Raw genomic sequence first — 17,736 nt, forward strand, 5'->3', positions numbered from 1 at the left:
ATGATAATGATTACATTGGGTTCGTGAAATAATCCCAAGCTAAAAATAATGCTGAAAGTTGAGATGGTTAACCGTCGAGTAAGTGAGATGAAGTGCAGTTAACCTGAAACTTGCAAGTACAGTTTCATTATCACGTTTAAAAATTAAGATAGGAAAAAGGCTCAACACGATTTTAATTAAAATGTTATGTGTGAAGTTTAGTTTTTTCCACTTGAAGGGCAAAATAATTAAAATAAAATAAGAGAAAATTAAATTGAAATAATACTCTATAGAACTAAGTAATACTTAACCTTTTGAATAATGTATGCATACGTTTTAACTTCATTTATAATCTTGAATAAACAAGTTAAACCTTAAAATAACTATTTTTCTATTACAGAAACCCTACATAATGCAATAAAAATAAAACTGAACAAATAATTCCAGAAAATTAATTACACACGAACAATTAAAATTAAAATATGAGCACACTTGAATTAAGTTGCCTAAATTTAAGGGAAGAATGGCAATTACATGGCTGATGTCACTCACTTGGCATCCTCATTCTTTAGCTGGTAGCGGCCAGCGTCAAAGGTCTTCAAGAAGAAGAGGTCGGGTGACCTCGAGGCCTCTTGCTGCATTTGACCCCTCGGGCGCGGTCACCCGTTTGGCCTTCCGCTAGATTGCATGCATAAGTAGTACCGCGGATGACGCATAGTGCTGGGCCCACGTGCATCGCTCAATCAATGCATTCGCTGCCAAAAAGGATGACCGGGAGCCTAAGCGGGGGGAGGTACGCCGTGGCTGAGGACATCACTCGCCCTCGCAACACGCCTCGTTGCTGGAAAAAGGCGAGCGGTAGGGTCCTTGAACAATTGTGTCAGTCGGTATAGCAATAATCGCAAACAGATTACGGAGAGGTATTATGATAATGTGAGCCCATAGAACAAAAAATGCGCAGTACGACGAGGAGAAGGTCGGCTGCGAGATGACCCTAGGCGTCCTTGGCCTTGGAGCACCCGACAAAGGACGCGAGACGATTCAATTTTTGAGATGCATTCTTTCCTCGAGTCATTCGACCACGGAGCCGGAACCCCGTCGCTATAAAGAGTCCTCGTCGTGGGGCGCAAGGCTGTCAGAGTCGCCGAGACGTGTCTGCGCAGCGAGCTGACCCAAGAGAGTTCTTTACCCAGAGCATACTCCAAAGAGACGAAGGCGACGCACCCATCGACGCTCACCCGGGTCATTTCGCCTCGAGAGTTCGGACCGTCACTTACCACTGCACCACAGTCCGCCTTCGATCATCTCGCTATTTGCCGAAGATATACCTGCTCGCTCTAAATCGTGAGTACATGAAAGGCAAACGATTCCTGCAACAAACTTACACAAACGACAGAGAATTAAGATTTAAAATGTATCATTAAAACTTTTCGACCATCTCTAGCTTTAATAATTTCACGTTCACGCGCAGTATCTTATTTTACAAGAACTTAAGATGTCATAAAATGAGTAATATGATAGATATGTATTTTTTTATTTATTATATCATAACGAACTTGCATCCTTTTGTTTTTCCCATGCGGTACAATTAAATCATCATGTTAATCTTGTAATGCAAATATTTAAGTGCCAAACGGTATCAAAAAGATTTCACCACTACAGACTTAATTCAATACCGAAATTCGTAATTCTTCAGTTTCTCGAAACAAAATATAATAAAATTTGTTCCATTGCCACAAATATAGGGCGAAGAAAAAAATTATGATCATATTAAGTAGCTGAAATGTTTAAATTCAATATAACAGTCTTAACATGTTAATTTTTGCCACATATTTGTGCATAGTAGTTCCCGATTTTCGTTTTTACTTTAAAACAAAGATACCGGCCAATTTTCGTTATACAAACATTAATTAAATTTTCGTAAGACGAGCGTTGAAGTCACCACTCTTATTTGTTTTTTTTTCTCCCGAATTGCGCGAATATTCGACCACGATTCCTGTCAAATGGATCATTAGATAACGAGAAATTACTGATTTTTTAAATATAATTGCGCCCATTTGCGTATTGCTAAATGGTTTAGTGTTATTGCACATTAATCACATGTGCTACTGAAATAAAAATGAATCTGACACAGTCAGGCTATCTAATTGTTGAAAAATCAAATAAATAAAATTATAATAAATTACCTTTACATAAGGAATATTAACAAATTAAAAAGCTATTTGGTGTTTCAGAATCGCAATTTCTTTTTATTGAAATTATGTGCTTATTTCATCTCATTCTAAATCATGCCTCAAAAACAGAATTTCTCTTATTAATACGAATTGCTCATCAATTACTGGATATTAAGTAAATTGCAATGTATGCCATCACCAATTGCCAATGTATGCCATGTAGGTATTAGAAATGACTATCTCGGAGATACAAAAGACTAATTACTATGCTCCGAGCATAAACACTGCACCACTTCGGTTCTCCATATTTTTTATCCCAATTGCATAAACCTGGACACAAGTCTCCATATTATTTTTGTCTCATATCAGAAAGAAGGCGCTGCTTATGCTACATATGCGCTCACGACACAGTAAAAATACAATGGAAAATAATTATCATTTTATCATGGATAGGGATTATAAATAAACATTTTCGTTTAGCAAATAGCGACATGATATCATATAGTATATCCGCAATGGGAACACTAAATCCAACCCCGCCTTGGTTATGGTTTTTCAGTGCGATTGAAGTTTCTAGCGAGGAAGTAATTGTGTGGAACGGTTGTGAATGCAATACAGTATCGTTTAAATTTTAAGTTATTTTCAGGTGTGAACATTTTCGATGTTCCACAATGTATGTCCTCCGTCTCTTACTTAGATGGACGCCATCATTGGAGCGAGCGGCCCGCTGTCGGCGGCCAGGTGGACGGGCGGAGTGTCCTTCTCCAACGCGACAGTCGTCGACATGGTTCCGCCAGAGATGCTACCCTGGATCGACACCCACTGGTATGAGCCTCGACGGACAAAATGGCGGTCATCCCACAGCGGAAGTATTCTCGGACTTCCGATATTTTCCCAATTAGTGAAGCTAAATGGTAGATTCACATTTAATGAAATACTTGGTTACTTACTATTGATTATGAGTGGTGGGCAATTGACCGGTCTCCTATATCAATGCAAACTATAGATTTAAAAACTATCCTCTGAGACTACAGTATATTTTTAAATGAGTTTATTTAAAGACACTAAGTGCCTAAGCATTTTTGAGGCATTCATTTAACGAGAGGAAATAATTACCCTGGTGGCTGTCTAGGCTTTCACTCCAAGATACCCTGTTTTTTTCAAGTTCTTCAGAAAAATTATTTATTGCAAGTATCGTAGTCTTCGGTATTTTGAATTGCTTTGTCCCTTTGATAGAGGAAAAATGTAGCTATATACTGGATTAGTGAGAGGAGGAAATGGGACATGGAAAGATAAAAGTTAGGGAACTAAACTTAATTACTACGATTGATGAAAGTATCCCCTGCCATACGCCATACCAAGAGGTGCAATGAATTTGAAGTTCACTCCATATAAGTCACGGGCAACGATCTGAGTACCACTCGGAATTTTGTTCCCTTGAAATATAACTATAATTCTCAAGCAGATAATCACTATATTTGAGCACAGTCGCCGTATATTTTGTTGTCATTGGTTTGTTGGAATTGATTCTTATCTTTTGATTTCATATTTTGAGATGTTCGCTAATCAGATGCGATATTAATATAAACTTTACCAAGTGTACTAGGAAATGTTGAAATCAATGTATTACGATGAATATTTGAAAAGGAATGACCGTTTTCTTATATTTAAATATTGGCGGATGGAACAAAGTTTTGCTAATGAAGCGCCGTTCATTGATTTTCCTCGGAGCCAGTTAATTTTTTTTTATTTATTAGTCGTTTGCCTGTCGGTGAGTGCAGATAACGATGCCCGCCAAAATCGTTGCTTCCGCAAGTTGCGAAGTGCGTGTTTTGTCTTCAATGGGTCGTCAACTGCCCAAAGTCATCGGGAGTTGCGCCTAGTTCATCATGGACCTACAGTAGTGAGTAAATGGAAAGTTAGACGATGGTATCTAGACTTTTAAATGGCCGGACAAATGTGTCTGATGAAGAGCGGAGAGGCAGGCCCAGTATCCAGGCCGATTTAACCGTTCAACTCGAGGGCCTAGAACTACCCAGTGATCGACGATTGACGATTAGTGCTCGAGCTGATAAATTTCCCCCTGTTGGACGAATCAATACTTGCATGATTTTTACGGAAAAGCTCTGATGTCACAGGATGTGTGCAAGATGGGCACCGAAAATTCTTATCAATCAGCATAAAGAGCAGAGAATTCTGAATGGCCGAGCGTTTCTGGAACGCTGTCAACAAAACGGAAATTACTAGTTTTCCCTCATCATTACGGGCGATGAGACGTCGACATCCTACACAATACAGAAAATAAATAACAGTCAATGCAGTCATATCAACAAAAACCAAAAAAAATCACGTAATCTTCATGCTCGAGCTGAGAAACTATGGCTACCGATTTCTGAGAAGAAAAGGGTGTTCATTTTGTTTATTTCATGTAATGTGGAACAATAATTAGAGCTGACTTGAGTGCATTGCAAAACGCTACAACAAGCTGAGACGTGCGATCCAAAATCGACGGCTTTGGTCCGGAATAGCCCTCGTCCTCTCGCCGCTGCCCGAGGGAAGGAGAAGATTGGTCGGGAACCTTTCGACCACCCGCCCTACAGTCCCAACCTTGCACCCATTGACCATTTCCTCTTCTTACACTTTAAACCCTGGCTGAGTGGACAAGTGTTTGAAGACGAGGAACTCAAGATGGCCATTTGTCAACAGGTTACTTTACCAGGTGGCGAACTTCTATGCTGAGGAATAAAAGAAGATGATTCAGCATAACAAAAGTGCTCAGAAGTGAATGGCAATTATGCAGAAAAGTTACGAGTAGGCTTGTAGGAAAATAAAATTGAAAATAAATACTTTTTCTAATGGGTATATATTTTATGACCAAACGGTCCTTACTTTTCGAACAAGATTCGAAGTTAATAGGCTTAGCATTTTCATTACCCAATTTTCAGGTTTTTCCATTGGTGAATAGAAGTCCCATTTTCATTGTGCAAAGAATGATTTTGTCAATATTCTCCGAACACAATTACATTATTTTCAACAGTCCCTAGGAATATGCCATTTTCACAATGGAAATCATTATCCTCCGCATTTATCGGTATTAATTTCCATAGATATTTTTACGCTTTGTGAGGGTAAATAGATTGAGACTACAGCAGTAAATATGATCATTTATCATGAGCTCTTAATATTTCACAGGTACCAGTTCCCTCCCATGAACCCCCTGTGGCACGGAATCCTGGGATTCGTCATCGGGTGCCTTGGCCTAGTCTCCTGGTGCGGCAACGGGGTCGTCATCTACATCTTCTCGACCACCAAGTCCCTGCGAACCCCCTCCAACCTGCTGGTCGTCAACCTCGCAGTCTCCGACTTCCTCATGATGGTCTTCATGTGCCCCTTCATGCTGGTCAACTGCTACCATGAAACCTGGGTGTTTGGTGAGAGAACCTTCCGGCAAAAATTGTACCTATAATAGTTATGTAGAATAACTAATAGCTGTAGGCTTTTGAGAGGCCGTTAAACATAATTCAAACGTGTTTCGAAGAAATTGATCCTCCCCAAGCGCCACATATCTAACAATGATTTTTCTCGGTTTCTTTTTCCTCAAATGCACGTTTCCAACCTCTTATTTTAATGTCAAATGTTTGATGTTTCCGTGTATCTTCCCAGTGCACCCAAAGCGCACTCTTCCATCACAGCATTCAACGACTCGACCCATTGTCTCAGTGCATCTCCTCCGCCCACCTCCTCTGCTTCCTTCGAATGTCCTCCTTCTTCCCACGCCAAACCTATCACTTCTTTCATTCCTGTCCCCCTCCATCCAGTTTTCTCAGGTGAAGTCCATACAAATTTGACATTTTGACACAGCTGGTGGTTTTTAATGATTGAAGTCACCATTACACTTAAAAATTGAAGTAAAATCATATATATAAGGGCAATTAAAGTATGTAAATATAATATCTATGTAGTCACGGAAACTATGAAGGAGGCATGTTGCATAATATATTAAAAATCCGCCGCATTATGTACGTCTATCTAGATTTTCTCATTTCAGACTATTCCAGTGTTTTAACTCGTGTTGAATATTTTTAATTAGTGGAAATAACATTATCAGGTATTCGTAGAGCATGAATCCAGACGAATTCTAATTATATTAAACGATTATAACAAATAAAATAATTAAATAAGAAAAAGTTTATGTCTGCAAACATTATTAATTAAAATTATCTATAATTCAGCAGTTTCATTTCATCCTCATTTTCGGACAAGGGTTTAATAACGAAGAAAGTGAAAGCTTTTACCGCTGAAGGTGAAATCCCTGTCTGAAAAAATGAAATTTATGTAAATGATTTAATTTTTAATCTTTTTTCACTTCCTCAGGTCCGCTCATGTGTCAGATATATGGTATGGCTGGCTCGCTCTTTGGGTGCGCCTCCATTTGGACCATGGTTACCGTGGCTCTCGACAGATATAACGTGATTGTCAAGGTAAGCAAAACAATTGAGGATTTATTCGAACCTGATTACTATTAATTGTTTTACAATTACAGCTTATTCTCACATAATAATTAAAATAGGCAAGTGGAATTTTTAATGCCTGCAAATTACCATAAAATACGCAATCTAATTATGTAGTGGGAATTATTCGGATAGAGCTACAAGATATGTCCCAAAAGTAGTGTGATTTATTTGTACCGGGATATACGGTTGGACGGGCAGCGGTTTCTCCGGATGGGTTCAAGGAAGGGGAGTCTCACGAAAGGCTGGCTCCCAGCCTTTGCGGAGTGCGGGTTGTTCTACTACCCATAACTACTTATCGGTAACACTGATAATAACGAATTGATTCGTAAAATGATACTGAGTGTTGAAAGGGAGTATTTCTCCCATTTACGAAAATGCTTTCAAGTTCCCATCACGCTTACAAAGTGATTTCTCAGCATGAGAAAATTAATTCAGCATAAATGCAAGCTTTGCGGCTGCCAAACTGATTTCCGAGACTCGGTGTGTTGCTGCGATGTTTCGGATTCGAGGTTCTGGGGAAGGGATGCTGCGGCTGTGGTTCGGGTCCTCTCCCGAGCGCACACGAGCACTCAATGGCATCCGAGAGATTTTTGAATTTGCTTCCAGGGTTTGTCTGGAACGCCGCTGACAGTGAAGAGGGCGCTCGCCTGGATCTTCATCGTGTGGATCCACGCCTCGGCCTGGACGATCATGCCCATGTTCGGATGGAATAGGTGAGTTCTCCGGTCGCTGTACACGCTGTATGTAAGTTGTTTTAATTCGCTGTCCATTTGCATTTTATGTTAATTAGTTCAAATTTCCTTTTTGATTCCATTCATTCTCAGTATTTCCAGCCCCGGTAAATCCCCAGTTGTATACACATTATAATTAGCTGTTACTCTCGAAAACCGATCCCGTTTGGTGTTTTTCTCACATATTTTAATTCGCATCACTGAATTATAAAAGCTGCAAAAATCGCCAATACGAATGTTTTTTTCGCTTTGAAGTGTCATCAATGAACTGTTTTTTCGGCTAATTCCATATGAAAAGCATAGCGTATGGTCAAATCTGATGAATCATGCTCATTGCCTATGTACTTTGTTAACCACGGGAATTTGGCAAGCGCTACCCCCTGCACCGCGTTTTCTAAATATGATTGGCCGGTTCGACGATCCGACAAAGGAATTTCAAGTAAAGGGGAATGTCCTATGCCATACTGCTGATTCTTTTACGGAAAGAGGCAATTTACTGCTTCCGAGAGTCCCTATTTACCGTAGAAGTCTATTACGAAACAAAATTCAGACTAGCGATCGTTGCTGCTATTGTTTGAGGAATATCGCGAGCAATTTGCTACGACAATTATCCAGAATAACGCGCTGGGGATGATCAAACATCGCCGTAAGTTTTAGTTAAATAAAGCGGGTGAATGTTCTTTACATGTTACAGCACTTCCCCCTCTCGATGGTCACCATGTAGAGCCAAGTGAATGTGCCTCGATATTGCTCGCTTGTTATCTTTAATACAATTTTATCTGCAGCCAATACACTACGTGAGATTATTTTTCTCTTTTATAGCAATCAAATGCGTGAGTATTACATTTCAATGAAGACTTTAAATTTAAAGTAATCGTGATGTTATTAATATTCCAAAGGCTGAGGGATTCAATATACACCTATAGCTTGGCAGTAATCAAAACAGATTTAAGGATAAAAACAAAATATTCTAAAATGCTATGAGTTTTCTTATTTTGCTATATGCAATGAAAATATGGCCAATAATATGGAAAAATGGAAGTCCTTGAGTCATGAGTTCCCGTCAAAGCTTAATTCTTTTGGGATGGAGCAGATGACTAACGAAAGAATTTTTAAATAAAATTTAAATGATCAAAGATCGAGGACTCGTCTAATAAGAAAAGAGAAGAACTATTGTCAAGTAAGAAAAGAAAAATCGAATACGTCGAATTAATTTTTTCAAGCAATAAATACAAATAACTCTCTCTTATTGCTAAGAGCAAATCTGAGAGAAATTAAGGCCCAGAAAGAAGACAGCTCTCGTGCATATCACAACCCAGACACTGGACGGTTCCTTCTGGCCAAAAACCCTGATTCAGGAGAGAGGAGTTTCTGAGAGTCATTGGAAATCTGCGAGAAATAAGCCGTCACTATGAAAATATTATTTCAGAGATATCTATTGGGCATTGTGCCTTTAGAGTACTCAAATCATACCATTTATGTCCAATCCGTATGGTTGTGTTTGCATTAAAAAGTTCAGTGGTAAAAACAAAATTTCGTAGGAGTCATATAAAGATATACGTCGTTCATTTAGTATAACTAAGCTTGTCTGGGTGGATTAGAGAAGAACTTCTTAGGGTCATTTCACTCGAAAGCAACACCAAGAATGGGGGTGCGGTTAGCCTTGAACATTGAGTCCACATTCACAATCCACAAGCCGTGACTTAGTCGAAATATTTTATGCATAATTATGTTTATCTTTTCAAATAGCGTGATCATTAGTAGCTTGTCGGTTACTCACCACGCCTAATAATAATACGGTCGATCATTATGGAACTTTTACTGATATTTCCTTGCTCTTCCACCCTAAATAGGTACGTCCCCGAGGGTAACATGACCGCTTGCGGCACGGACTACCTGACCAAGGACTGGTTCCACAAGAGCTACATCCTCGTCTACTCTGTGTTCTGCTACTGGCTCCCTCTCCTCACCATCATCTACTCCTACACCTTCATCGTCCAGGTAATTTTGGTGATGGTTGCCCGTAGATAAGGACAAAACCATAAGCGAACCACTAGTTTTATTGGTAATCAGCAAAACAGTACTTGGAATCATCAATATACAGATGAAGATGAGGACTAATGATTACTGGGAGGTAGATCAGTTTGGGTTTAGCAAGTAGTGAGTTGTACGTGATACCAAAGTAATACTAAGGAGTCAAAGAAAGAAGGAACCTCTAAAATCCAATGATGGATTTGTTTGCAACATGGATTTCGAAAGCGCGGCTGAGTGAGTTGTATAGAGTAAAAAAAAAATATTGCGGAAGGCAGGAGTAAAATAGAGGGTGAGGCAACTCATTCGAAACATATCGTAGTCGAAAGGGTTTGGATGGATGTGTTGTGAGTATCAAGGTAGTAAGATAAGGTTTCTCATTATCGCCCAAGCTTCTGAGGGCATACAAAGAGGGAATGGCAAGAGAAGTATGGTAAGGACTGAAGGAAGGTTGGAGTGAAAGTGGGTGGGGAATCGAATAATTCAGAAACTGATAGGTATGGGGTGACAATCAAGGACGGGAAACCAAAGCTGACAAGGTTCATATACCTACATATGTGTATGTATATTCATATGTTTTTATGCGAAATAGGTATACGGAAAAGGAATAGGGACACACAAAAAAGAAGAACACTGGGATGGCGGTGAAGGTAACCTTCCTCACCATTCCTGTACTCGTCTTAAATATGTATTCCTTTCCTTTTTCCTGGTTGCTTTTTCCATGCGAATGAATATGTGCTCATATAGCATAAATAAACCAGCACTTCTTCTGGAAGAGATTTGACCTGAAATGGACCAATTAGTAGGGGCTTGTAAGAGAGGAATTGCGCGAGTAGAATATAGTTTTACAAAAAGGCTGTAGTTAATGGCAAAGATTTGAACTTTTAATGAAAGACATAAAGGAAGGCTAGGTAAATATTTCCATATGTGGCGCGGTCGTTCAGGATGAGATTGGTCTGAAGGTTTACGAGAGATGGGCCGGGGGTTCGGGGGAATGTGGGAGGGAGAAAACAATGAAATTGATGCAAATGAAAACTATTCAAAATATAATTCGATATTTCAGAACAAAAGGAGATTGTTGAGTAACACTGGTATTTACAAAGAGGAGGAAACAGGTCCTAGGCGGCCTAATGAGAGGGAAAATAAGAAGGAGTGGTTATGGCTTTTATAAGGCCGGTAACGTATTGGAAAATGTGGTCCATGAGGAGAGGGGGAGGGAGGTATGTGGGGGGATTGTGTGGGCGGACTACATAGAATAGTTCCGAGAGGTTAGGGGAGAGGAGGAGGGGTTGAGGGTTGGGTTAGGGGTAGGGGTTGGCAGCAGAACAGAGGAAGTGGCGAGAGCAAAGGATGGTTGGTTGAGAGGCATTGGCGCTGCTGCTGGAGCCGGCTGTGGTAGGAGACAGAATATCAGGCGAACCAAGAAGTGTCATCAAGCATTTTCTGCGGCGCTCTGAAGAGCTGACGACGGCCATTTGAAGAGCTGACAAATGAAACTGCTTTCGTGTTGGTTGTGTTTTAATTGTGAATTACATAAGAAAACGCCCTTCATAAATCGTACAAAAGTTTTTCTTTCGTGGAAAGAACACATAATCAGTAATATATATATATATAGTATATACACACATTATGTATATAAGTATATACTTTTCCCAAATCCAGAAACATTATATCATACATAGATACCATTTTTTTAGTCTTCTAAGTACTCAATACTAAAGTGTTTATGAAATATTTTCTCAGTAAAAAACAATATATTTAAAATTAAAATGGAGAAAGAATATCTATTTAATAATGGAAAACTATAATATCAGAAACTATTAATAAATTCAACCTTTGCAACATTAACACTTCAATTTGATGTTTCAAATATTTATAAAATGAACTTGTGTTTTGACAATTTATTAATAGTCAAGCGCCCGACGGATTCTTCTTCCCTCTGCTCTAGGCCGTGGCTGCCCACGAGAAGGCCATGAGGGAGCAGGCCAAGAAGATGAACGTGGCATCCCTTCGATCCGCGGAAGCACAGAACACCAGCGCCGAATGCAAGCTGGCCAAGGTGAAATTAGACTTGTCCGCATTTGATTTCCAAAGGGAAAGTTTAAAAAAATAAACATTTGAAACAAGAAGTTGGCTCCAGAGAGCGACTATAAGAATATTAATCTGTTGTTGACAGTTGGAAACGAATTATATTGATTAAGCTTAAACAATATTATAAACTTAATTAATGTCAACATTATAAGGCAGCGTATTAGCATATTTGGTAAAGCGTTGGGCTGATGACTGGAAGGTTGGGATCCAGAATAATTAGTGTAAGAGTATTGGGTCCAAAAAGCTCATTTCGAAAGCCAACTTATTTGTCTGTGGCTGAAAGTTCTATGGAGCGCGAAGAGTGGCGTAGGTAACAAGGAAGAGCCTCCATCGCTCTCAATAGATGCGCGGATCTGGCCCCCAGTGCGGGTGCTTGCGGTGATGTCAGATTCACCCCAGAAACAAATCTTCTGGTTAATCGCTGTATAAATATACTTTAAAATGGATATCCTTTGTAAGGGTCAACAGTTAATGTTCATTTTCAAATTAGAACACACCATTTTGATTATTTTCGAAAGCAGTGGTAGTAGTTTTAAGGGAGGTGACCGGCATGTAAGGTCATTTGTACCATTAGGGATCAATGGGAAAGGATGAAAGGTGGAGGGAAACCCGGCGTCGACATTAGCCTACTCCTAACTAACGGCGCCAAGGGGCCACACAGCTTAAATCCCATCCGCAGATCAAGTACCTATCCATAGTGCTTTCCACAAAACACCTCAAGAAGGGATCTGAATACCACTGAAAAATATCTGTTGTCTCTAGGATTCAAACCCGTACCCTCTGGGTGGGAAGCCGTCGCATCATCACGATTTCCCTTTCAAAAGTATCAAGAAGAAAAAAAGAGTGTTGTAAATTGCTAGCTTAAAGTGTAATTATAAGGACATCTTGTAATATTTGAAGTCAAATTATGCATTGATTTAAATGAAGACATTTATGCCACTCTGAATCATAAACAATGAGGCATATTCACATTCTGCATTAAGGCCTACGAAAGTTGTACAATTCAGAACATAATTAGCGATGAAACCAATGACTTCCACAGATTGCCCTGATGACCATCTCCCTCTGGTTCATGGCCTGGACCCCGTACCTCATCATCAACTTCTCCGGAATCTTCGAGACTATGACCATCAGCCCATTGTTTACCATCTGGGGCTCCGTGTTTGCCAAGGCTAACGCCGTCTACAACCCGATTGTATATGGCATTAGGTAAGTGGAGGAACCACGTAAATGCTCACGCATATATTAGTACTAAGCGCATCTACCCTTTGCATATAATTTTAAATCAGCGAGTAAAAATACAAATGCCATTTCACCTCACGACTTTCATTCGCACTGACATCATTAGTTAATATGAGCAATAAAAGAATCAATGAAAGAAAAATTTATATATGCAAATTTTGCCGCTCAATATTCTGAAAAGGTTGACCTCAACTTAGTAGCAGCGTCAAAAAAGATATGTGCCTAAATATAAAAAAAAACCTAAATATAAAAAAACAACTTTTCGATATAATATCTGTTTTATATATATATATATAGTATATATATATATATATATATATGAAAAATAGATGTCCATGCTATATAAATATTTCTTTTGCCGTCATGTTCAATGGAATAAACCCTTTCGCAATGCACGGATATAATGTTTCGGAAAGCAGTTCGTTTGTGAGTGGAGGAGGGTACGGTATAGGAATTGGAAATGATCGCGGAGAGAATGCAGTCGAATGAAGCAGGAGGAGGAATTCGGCAATGACTGACCCCTGGCACAAGCATCAGCACAGGTGTAGGCACACTTGGAATATGCCGGGAGGAAATAGGGAGGAACTAGTTAGATTATAAGTATATAATGATTCGACATAAATTTAAAACACAATCAATGAAAGAACCAGTTCTCGCGATACTTAGAAGTACTCGCAGCCGTTATGGATCGTCATTCATCTACGCTGAAATTGTTAGAAATTTTTTAATAAATAAAATTTTACAAATTCTATGAATATATTCAAAATTATAAGTAAAAATTGTACAAATATAATTTTTTATTGACAATTTTTCATACTTATTTCCCCCCTTCCATATAGGGAAAATTTCGTTTCCTTGAAAGCATTCGACTTGGGCATTGCCATGGATAACAGGTTCCGTCACCACTCTCGAGCCGTTTCCGGCATTACGTCGGCCTGCTCGTAATTGTGTCGCGATTGGCTAATGATTTGTATGGCCCATTTATAATGTGGTCACCATAGAGACATGCAAGCAATCAGTGATCCATTCTCCTTAATGGGGCGAACGCTGGATCCGTATCATGCCACAAGAAAAGTGATTTCTCAATTAACTACGTACCCAAGAATGAAGTGTAATGAAAGCTTACACTATATCTCTTTTGTGTATCTCAAAGCAAAAAAAATATGAGATTTTAATGGAAGTAAGAAATACAAGAAATGGCCCTCAATCCTTCAATTCTGTGATTATCTCTGAGCGTAAAACGAGAAACCCGAATTGGAGGAGGAAGCAATGCAGGCAGGCCCCACGTCGAATGCTTCCCTCGCGGAAATAACGTCTCCTTGGCTCCCGAGTGCAGACAGATTAAGAACAAATCGAATTCAACCGCCCCCCCCCCGGTGTTCGAGGACTTCCTCCACGGAGGGTCCTGCTTTGAGACCGCCTCTCTCCCGCAGCCACCCGAGGTACCGCGCGGCCCTCGAAGAGAAGTTGCCCATGTTGACATGCAGCGGAGGGTCCCCGCCGGGGTCGGCGGCCGACGCCCAGTCCTCCGACACCGTCGCGACTGCCGCCACCACCGCCGAGGGGAAGGCCTGAAGGCGTCGCGAGGCAAGAGAAAGGCCTCCCCCTTATGCCGCCGGCCGCTTCCGGAGCGAGGGATGGGATCGGACGGGGGAGGAGTCCGGTGCCGGGTGAACACCTTCGGACGCATAAAGTCATGCCTCGAAAAATCTTTGCCTGTTTCTTTACGAGAATATACTTTCATGAAGTGACTTCCATTGTGTTTTCCTTTCCTTATTTTCCTGACCAATCATTCATAATAGTAAGTATTTTTCACGGGAAACCTAGTGGTTTGCTGAAGTCGTAATGCAACTCAAATTCGAGTTCCACAGGGATACATAGCATAAAAACTTGGGAGAAGGTAACTAAAACACTCTTATGATTGGCCATATATCAAACAGAATTAATATCGAGAAACAATGGGTCATCAGCCATATTTCCCTCTTGAGATCAGCTTCGAAAGACAGAGAGGAGGAATGGAAAAATCAAAGACATACTGGAGAAAGGCACCCAGAATGAGGTCCTCGATCATTGTCTCCCAGTCTTCTTTAAATACAAGTAGCGTGAGGAAACTACCCCCCCCCCCAATTGATACACATTGCAAATAACACATTGAGCTGATTCGATGCCAAAATTGGGTCAATCGTCACTGAGGATTTGCTTCACCTTCGTCACATTTTTCAGGGCGGTCGAACGGAAATGTTGCGTCTTTTGAGATCATGCTGTATCGTCTTCAAATAAGGCAAGAAGAGATTTCACGATAAATGCAAAACATACGTCTTTTCAATTTTTGATAAATTTCTTCGCCAGACAAGAGAGGACTTTTTAATGCATCTTTTATATATTTTATTACAAAAGCTCCTTGAGCAACATTCATATCTACTGAAGTTTCCTTGTAATAATAAATCATCAAAACTTTTGGGATATGCCGATTCAATCGAGTCAAGGTATTTTATTAAATTGGTCGCTAAAGATTATTTCTTTCTAAGCATGGATGAGCAATTTCTGTTCTTGAATTCATTTTCACCCATGGCCCGCGGCCCAATTCAGCGCGGGCGTCGCCCAGGGTGCTTCCACCTCGACCACACCACCCCCCTCCCCCGGAGGTTCGTCTCGCTCCCTCCTTCTCCGCCGGTTCGATTCAATTAACTCGAGGGAGGAAGGGCCCCCCGAACCCCTCTCGAGGAAGAAGCCCCCTTCCCCCGGGAAGACGTGGGGCGGGAGGGAGAAAGTGGGGTGGGAGGGAAGAGGAATCCTCGGCCGTGATTAGGGGCTGCTGCCTCCTCGCCCCCCTTCACCCACGCACACAGGCACGCACGAGCGCGGCTGACGCACCGCTCTTGAAGGGAAAGCCCTCCTCCTGCCCCCCACTAACAAAGCGGATAAGGGGCGAGAAGACCCCCACCCCCTCACACCCCCGAGTGTGGTCACAGGGCGGGATGTGGGTGTGCTCGCGGTTCGAACGAAACTAATGAGCCGAAAAGGCTCATTATTTTTCATGTCGCACACTATGACTTTGTCTACTTGAGGGTTTGCGTGGTAGGCCAATGGTTGGCCTGAGGGTGTTTGGCAAATTTATTCATTTATTCCAAAAACAGCAACACGCCAAATACATTGGACATATTACAAAGAAAACGAGCAATTAACGGACAACAAATAAGAGGACCGTGGAAGGAGCGAGGTTTGGTTGCCATAAACGAGGAGAGGAGATGGATCGGAGCGGAGGGAGAAGGGCAGGAGTGGACGGCTTAAGGGGTCAACGGGGTCAGTTTAATGATTGCATTGCAGGGGTTGATGGAAGCTTAAAGAGTGATGAGCGTTTGGTGTGACTGAGGGGTGACGCAGTGGAAGAGGTCATTCAACCGCGTCATACGCAGAGGCGTTCGAAAAAGGAAAAGAAGATCAGATGACCTATCAATCACCATCGGCGATTTTTATGAAAAACGTTTTGGGCACACTAGTGTTCTTTTTAGTATGAAAAACCGCAAGGAGGGATTGCACTCCGCCCCAATCGAGTGCGCGGGCCAATGAATGTTGGAATGTCACTCGCAAACGTGCACGGGATGAATTCGAATCGATCTCCCGGGTATTCACTTCGATATGACGACTAGACGCAATGAAACACGGACCGCCCCAAATTCTACCACGCAAAAAAGCCCACTTGGTCTTTCGAGTGAATCTGCCAGCCGAATAATTGAAAAATGATGAATAAAAACTAAAATTGGAGTGTTGAAGAAATTGGCAGCACCAATTCGCCCTTGTTCGAGAAAATCGCCGGGTGTCGCCAAAGGATCAATCTGCATTCTTCAATGAAGAGCGCGCGTAAGTATTGCCGGCCTAGGGTCCATTGGAGTGAAGAGATGCTTTCTGTGAGATCTGAACTTGAGAAAAACAAACTATTAGGAAGGAGCGATCTGCAGGATGTCAGGAATACCAAAGTTCAAAAATCATGTTACAAAACATCTCACTCTATATAGAAGAATCTCAAAACCTCAAAAGAGGTTTCTCGGCCTTTAAATGCTATTTTCCCTTATGAATCCTCGTATCATACTTTTTAAAAACTGATATTTCGGATTACAAGATCTAGTGCAAAAATATGTATGACAATAAAGTAAAAAACCCAGAAGGCAAGGGGAGGAGAAATGTAAGACTTAAGGATCATGCAAGGAAAAAATTGCACTTTGAAAACTAAATAAGTCACTTAATTCCATAAAATAGTTCTCCTAGTATATAAGGGCTACAGGTTTACTATCCTTGATTATACACATCGAGAAACATTCAAAGAGTGACGATCATATTGTACCAAAAGAGCAAATTTTAGAATCTAATCGCATTGTTTTTCCGAATTAATTCATTCACCTGATATATTAATCGGGTCAATGTAATTTTGGAAATTGAATACCTCATTGCTTGGGATGATAACCCATTACACTGGCCCTGTGGGTGCTTTTCCCTCACTTTCAACCGCGTTCTTCAACCTAAGCCTTTTTTTAACGAGTTTTTTAATATCACGCCAGCAACGGTGTATTATCGAATGGATTGCGGGATCGCTGGGGAGAGAAGTTGCTGATTTTTTTAAATAAAATTTAAAAATAAATTTATTTTTGAGAAGACATTTGAATTTATTTTACCATGTAGGACCTTAACGTTTTTTTATGTAAAATATGTCTTCGCTGGACAAATTATGTGCCCAGCTTCCTCGTTTTTCTGAAATCAATTAAAATTCACAATGGTTGCAATTAACTCGACATTTATGCAATAGGAGTCAGTAATTATAATCGTCTGGTGAACTCGTGCTCGCACGGTACTTCCGCCCATCGGAGCATGGCGTCATTTTTTGACAGTTAATTTCGAGATAAAATTCTATGAAAAAGAAGCAATTTATCCACAAAACCAAGACTTTCAGACACGTGAAACATCTTTCCAAAGTTTCAG

The 17,736-nt window shown here is 40.6% G+C and overlaps 1 protein-coding gene across 1 annotated transcript; it reads left to right on the forward strand.

Moving 5' to 3' along the window:
- The first annotated feature begins 1,119 nt into the window (after positions 1-1,119).
- LOC139689275 (rhodopsin-like) lies at positions 1,120-14,513 on the forward strand. Its single transcript, XM_071586320.1, has 9 exons — positions 1,120-1,323; positions 2,851-2,978; positions 5,346-5,584; positions 6,528-6,634; positions 7,274-7,380; positions 9,252-9,399; positions 11,378-11,488; positions 12,563-12,729; positions 14,196-14,513. The coding sequence occupies exons 2-9, from the start codon at positions 2,851-2,853 to the stop codon at positions 14,335-14,337; spliced, it is 1,149 nt and encodes a 382-aa protein (XP_071442421.1). The 5' UTR covers positions 1,120-1,323; the 3' UTR covers positions 14,338-14,513.
- The last annotated feature ends 3,223 nt before the right edge of the window (positions 14,514-17,736 follow it).

Source organism: Hetaerina americana, unplaced genomic scaffold (genome assembly GCF_022747635.1).
Source record: "Hetaerina americana unplaced genomic scaffold, ioHetAmer1.1.p SCAF_22, whole genome shotgun sequence".
Lineage (NCBI taxonomy): Eukaryota > Metazoa > Arthropoda > Insecta > Odonata > Calopterygidae > Hetaerina > Hetaerina americana.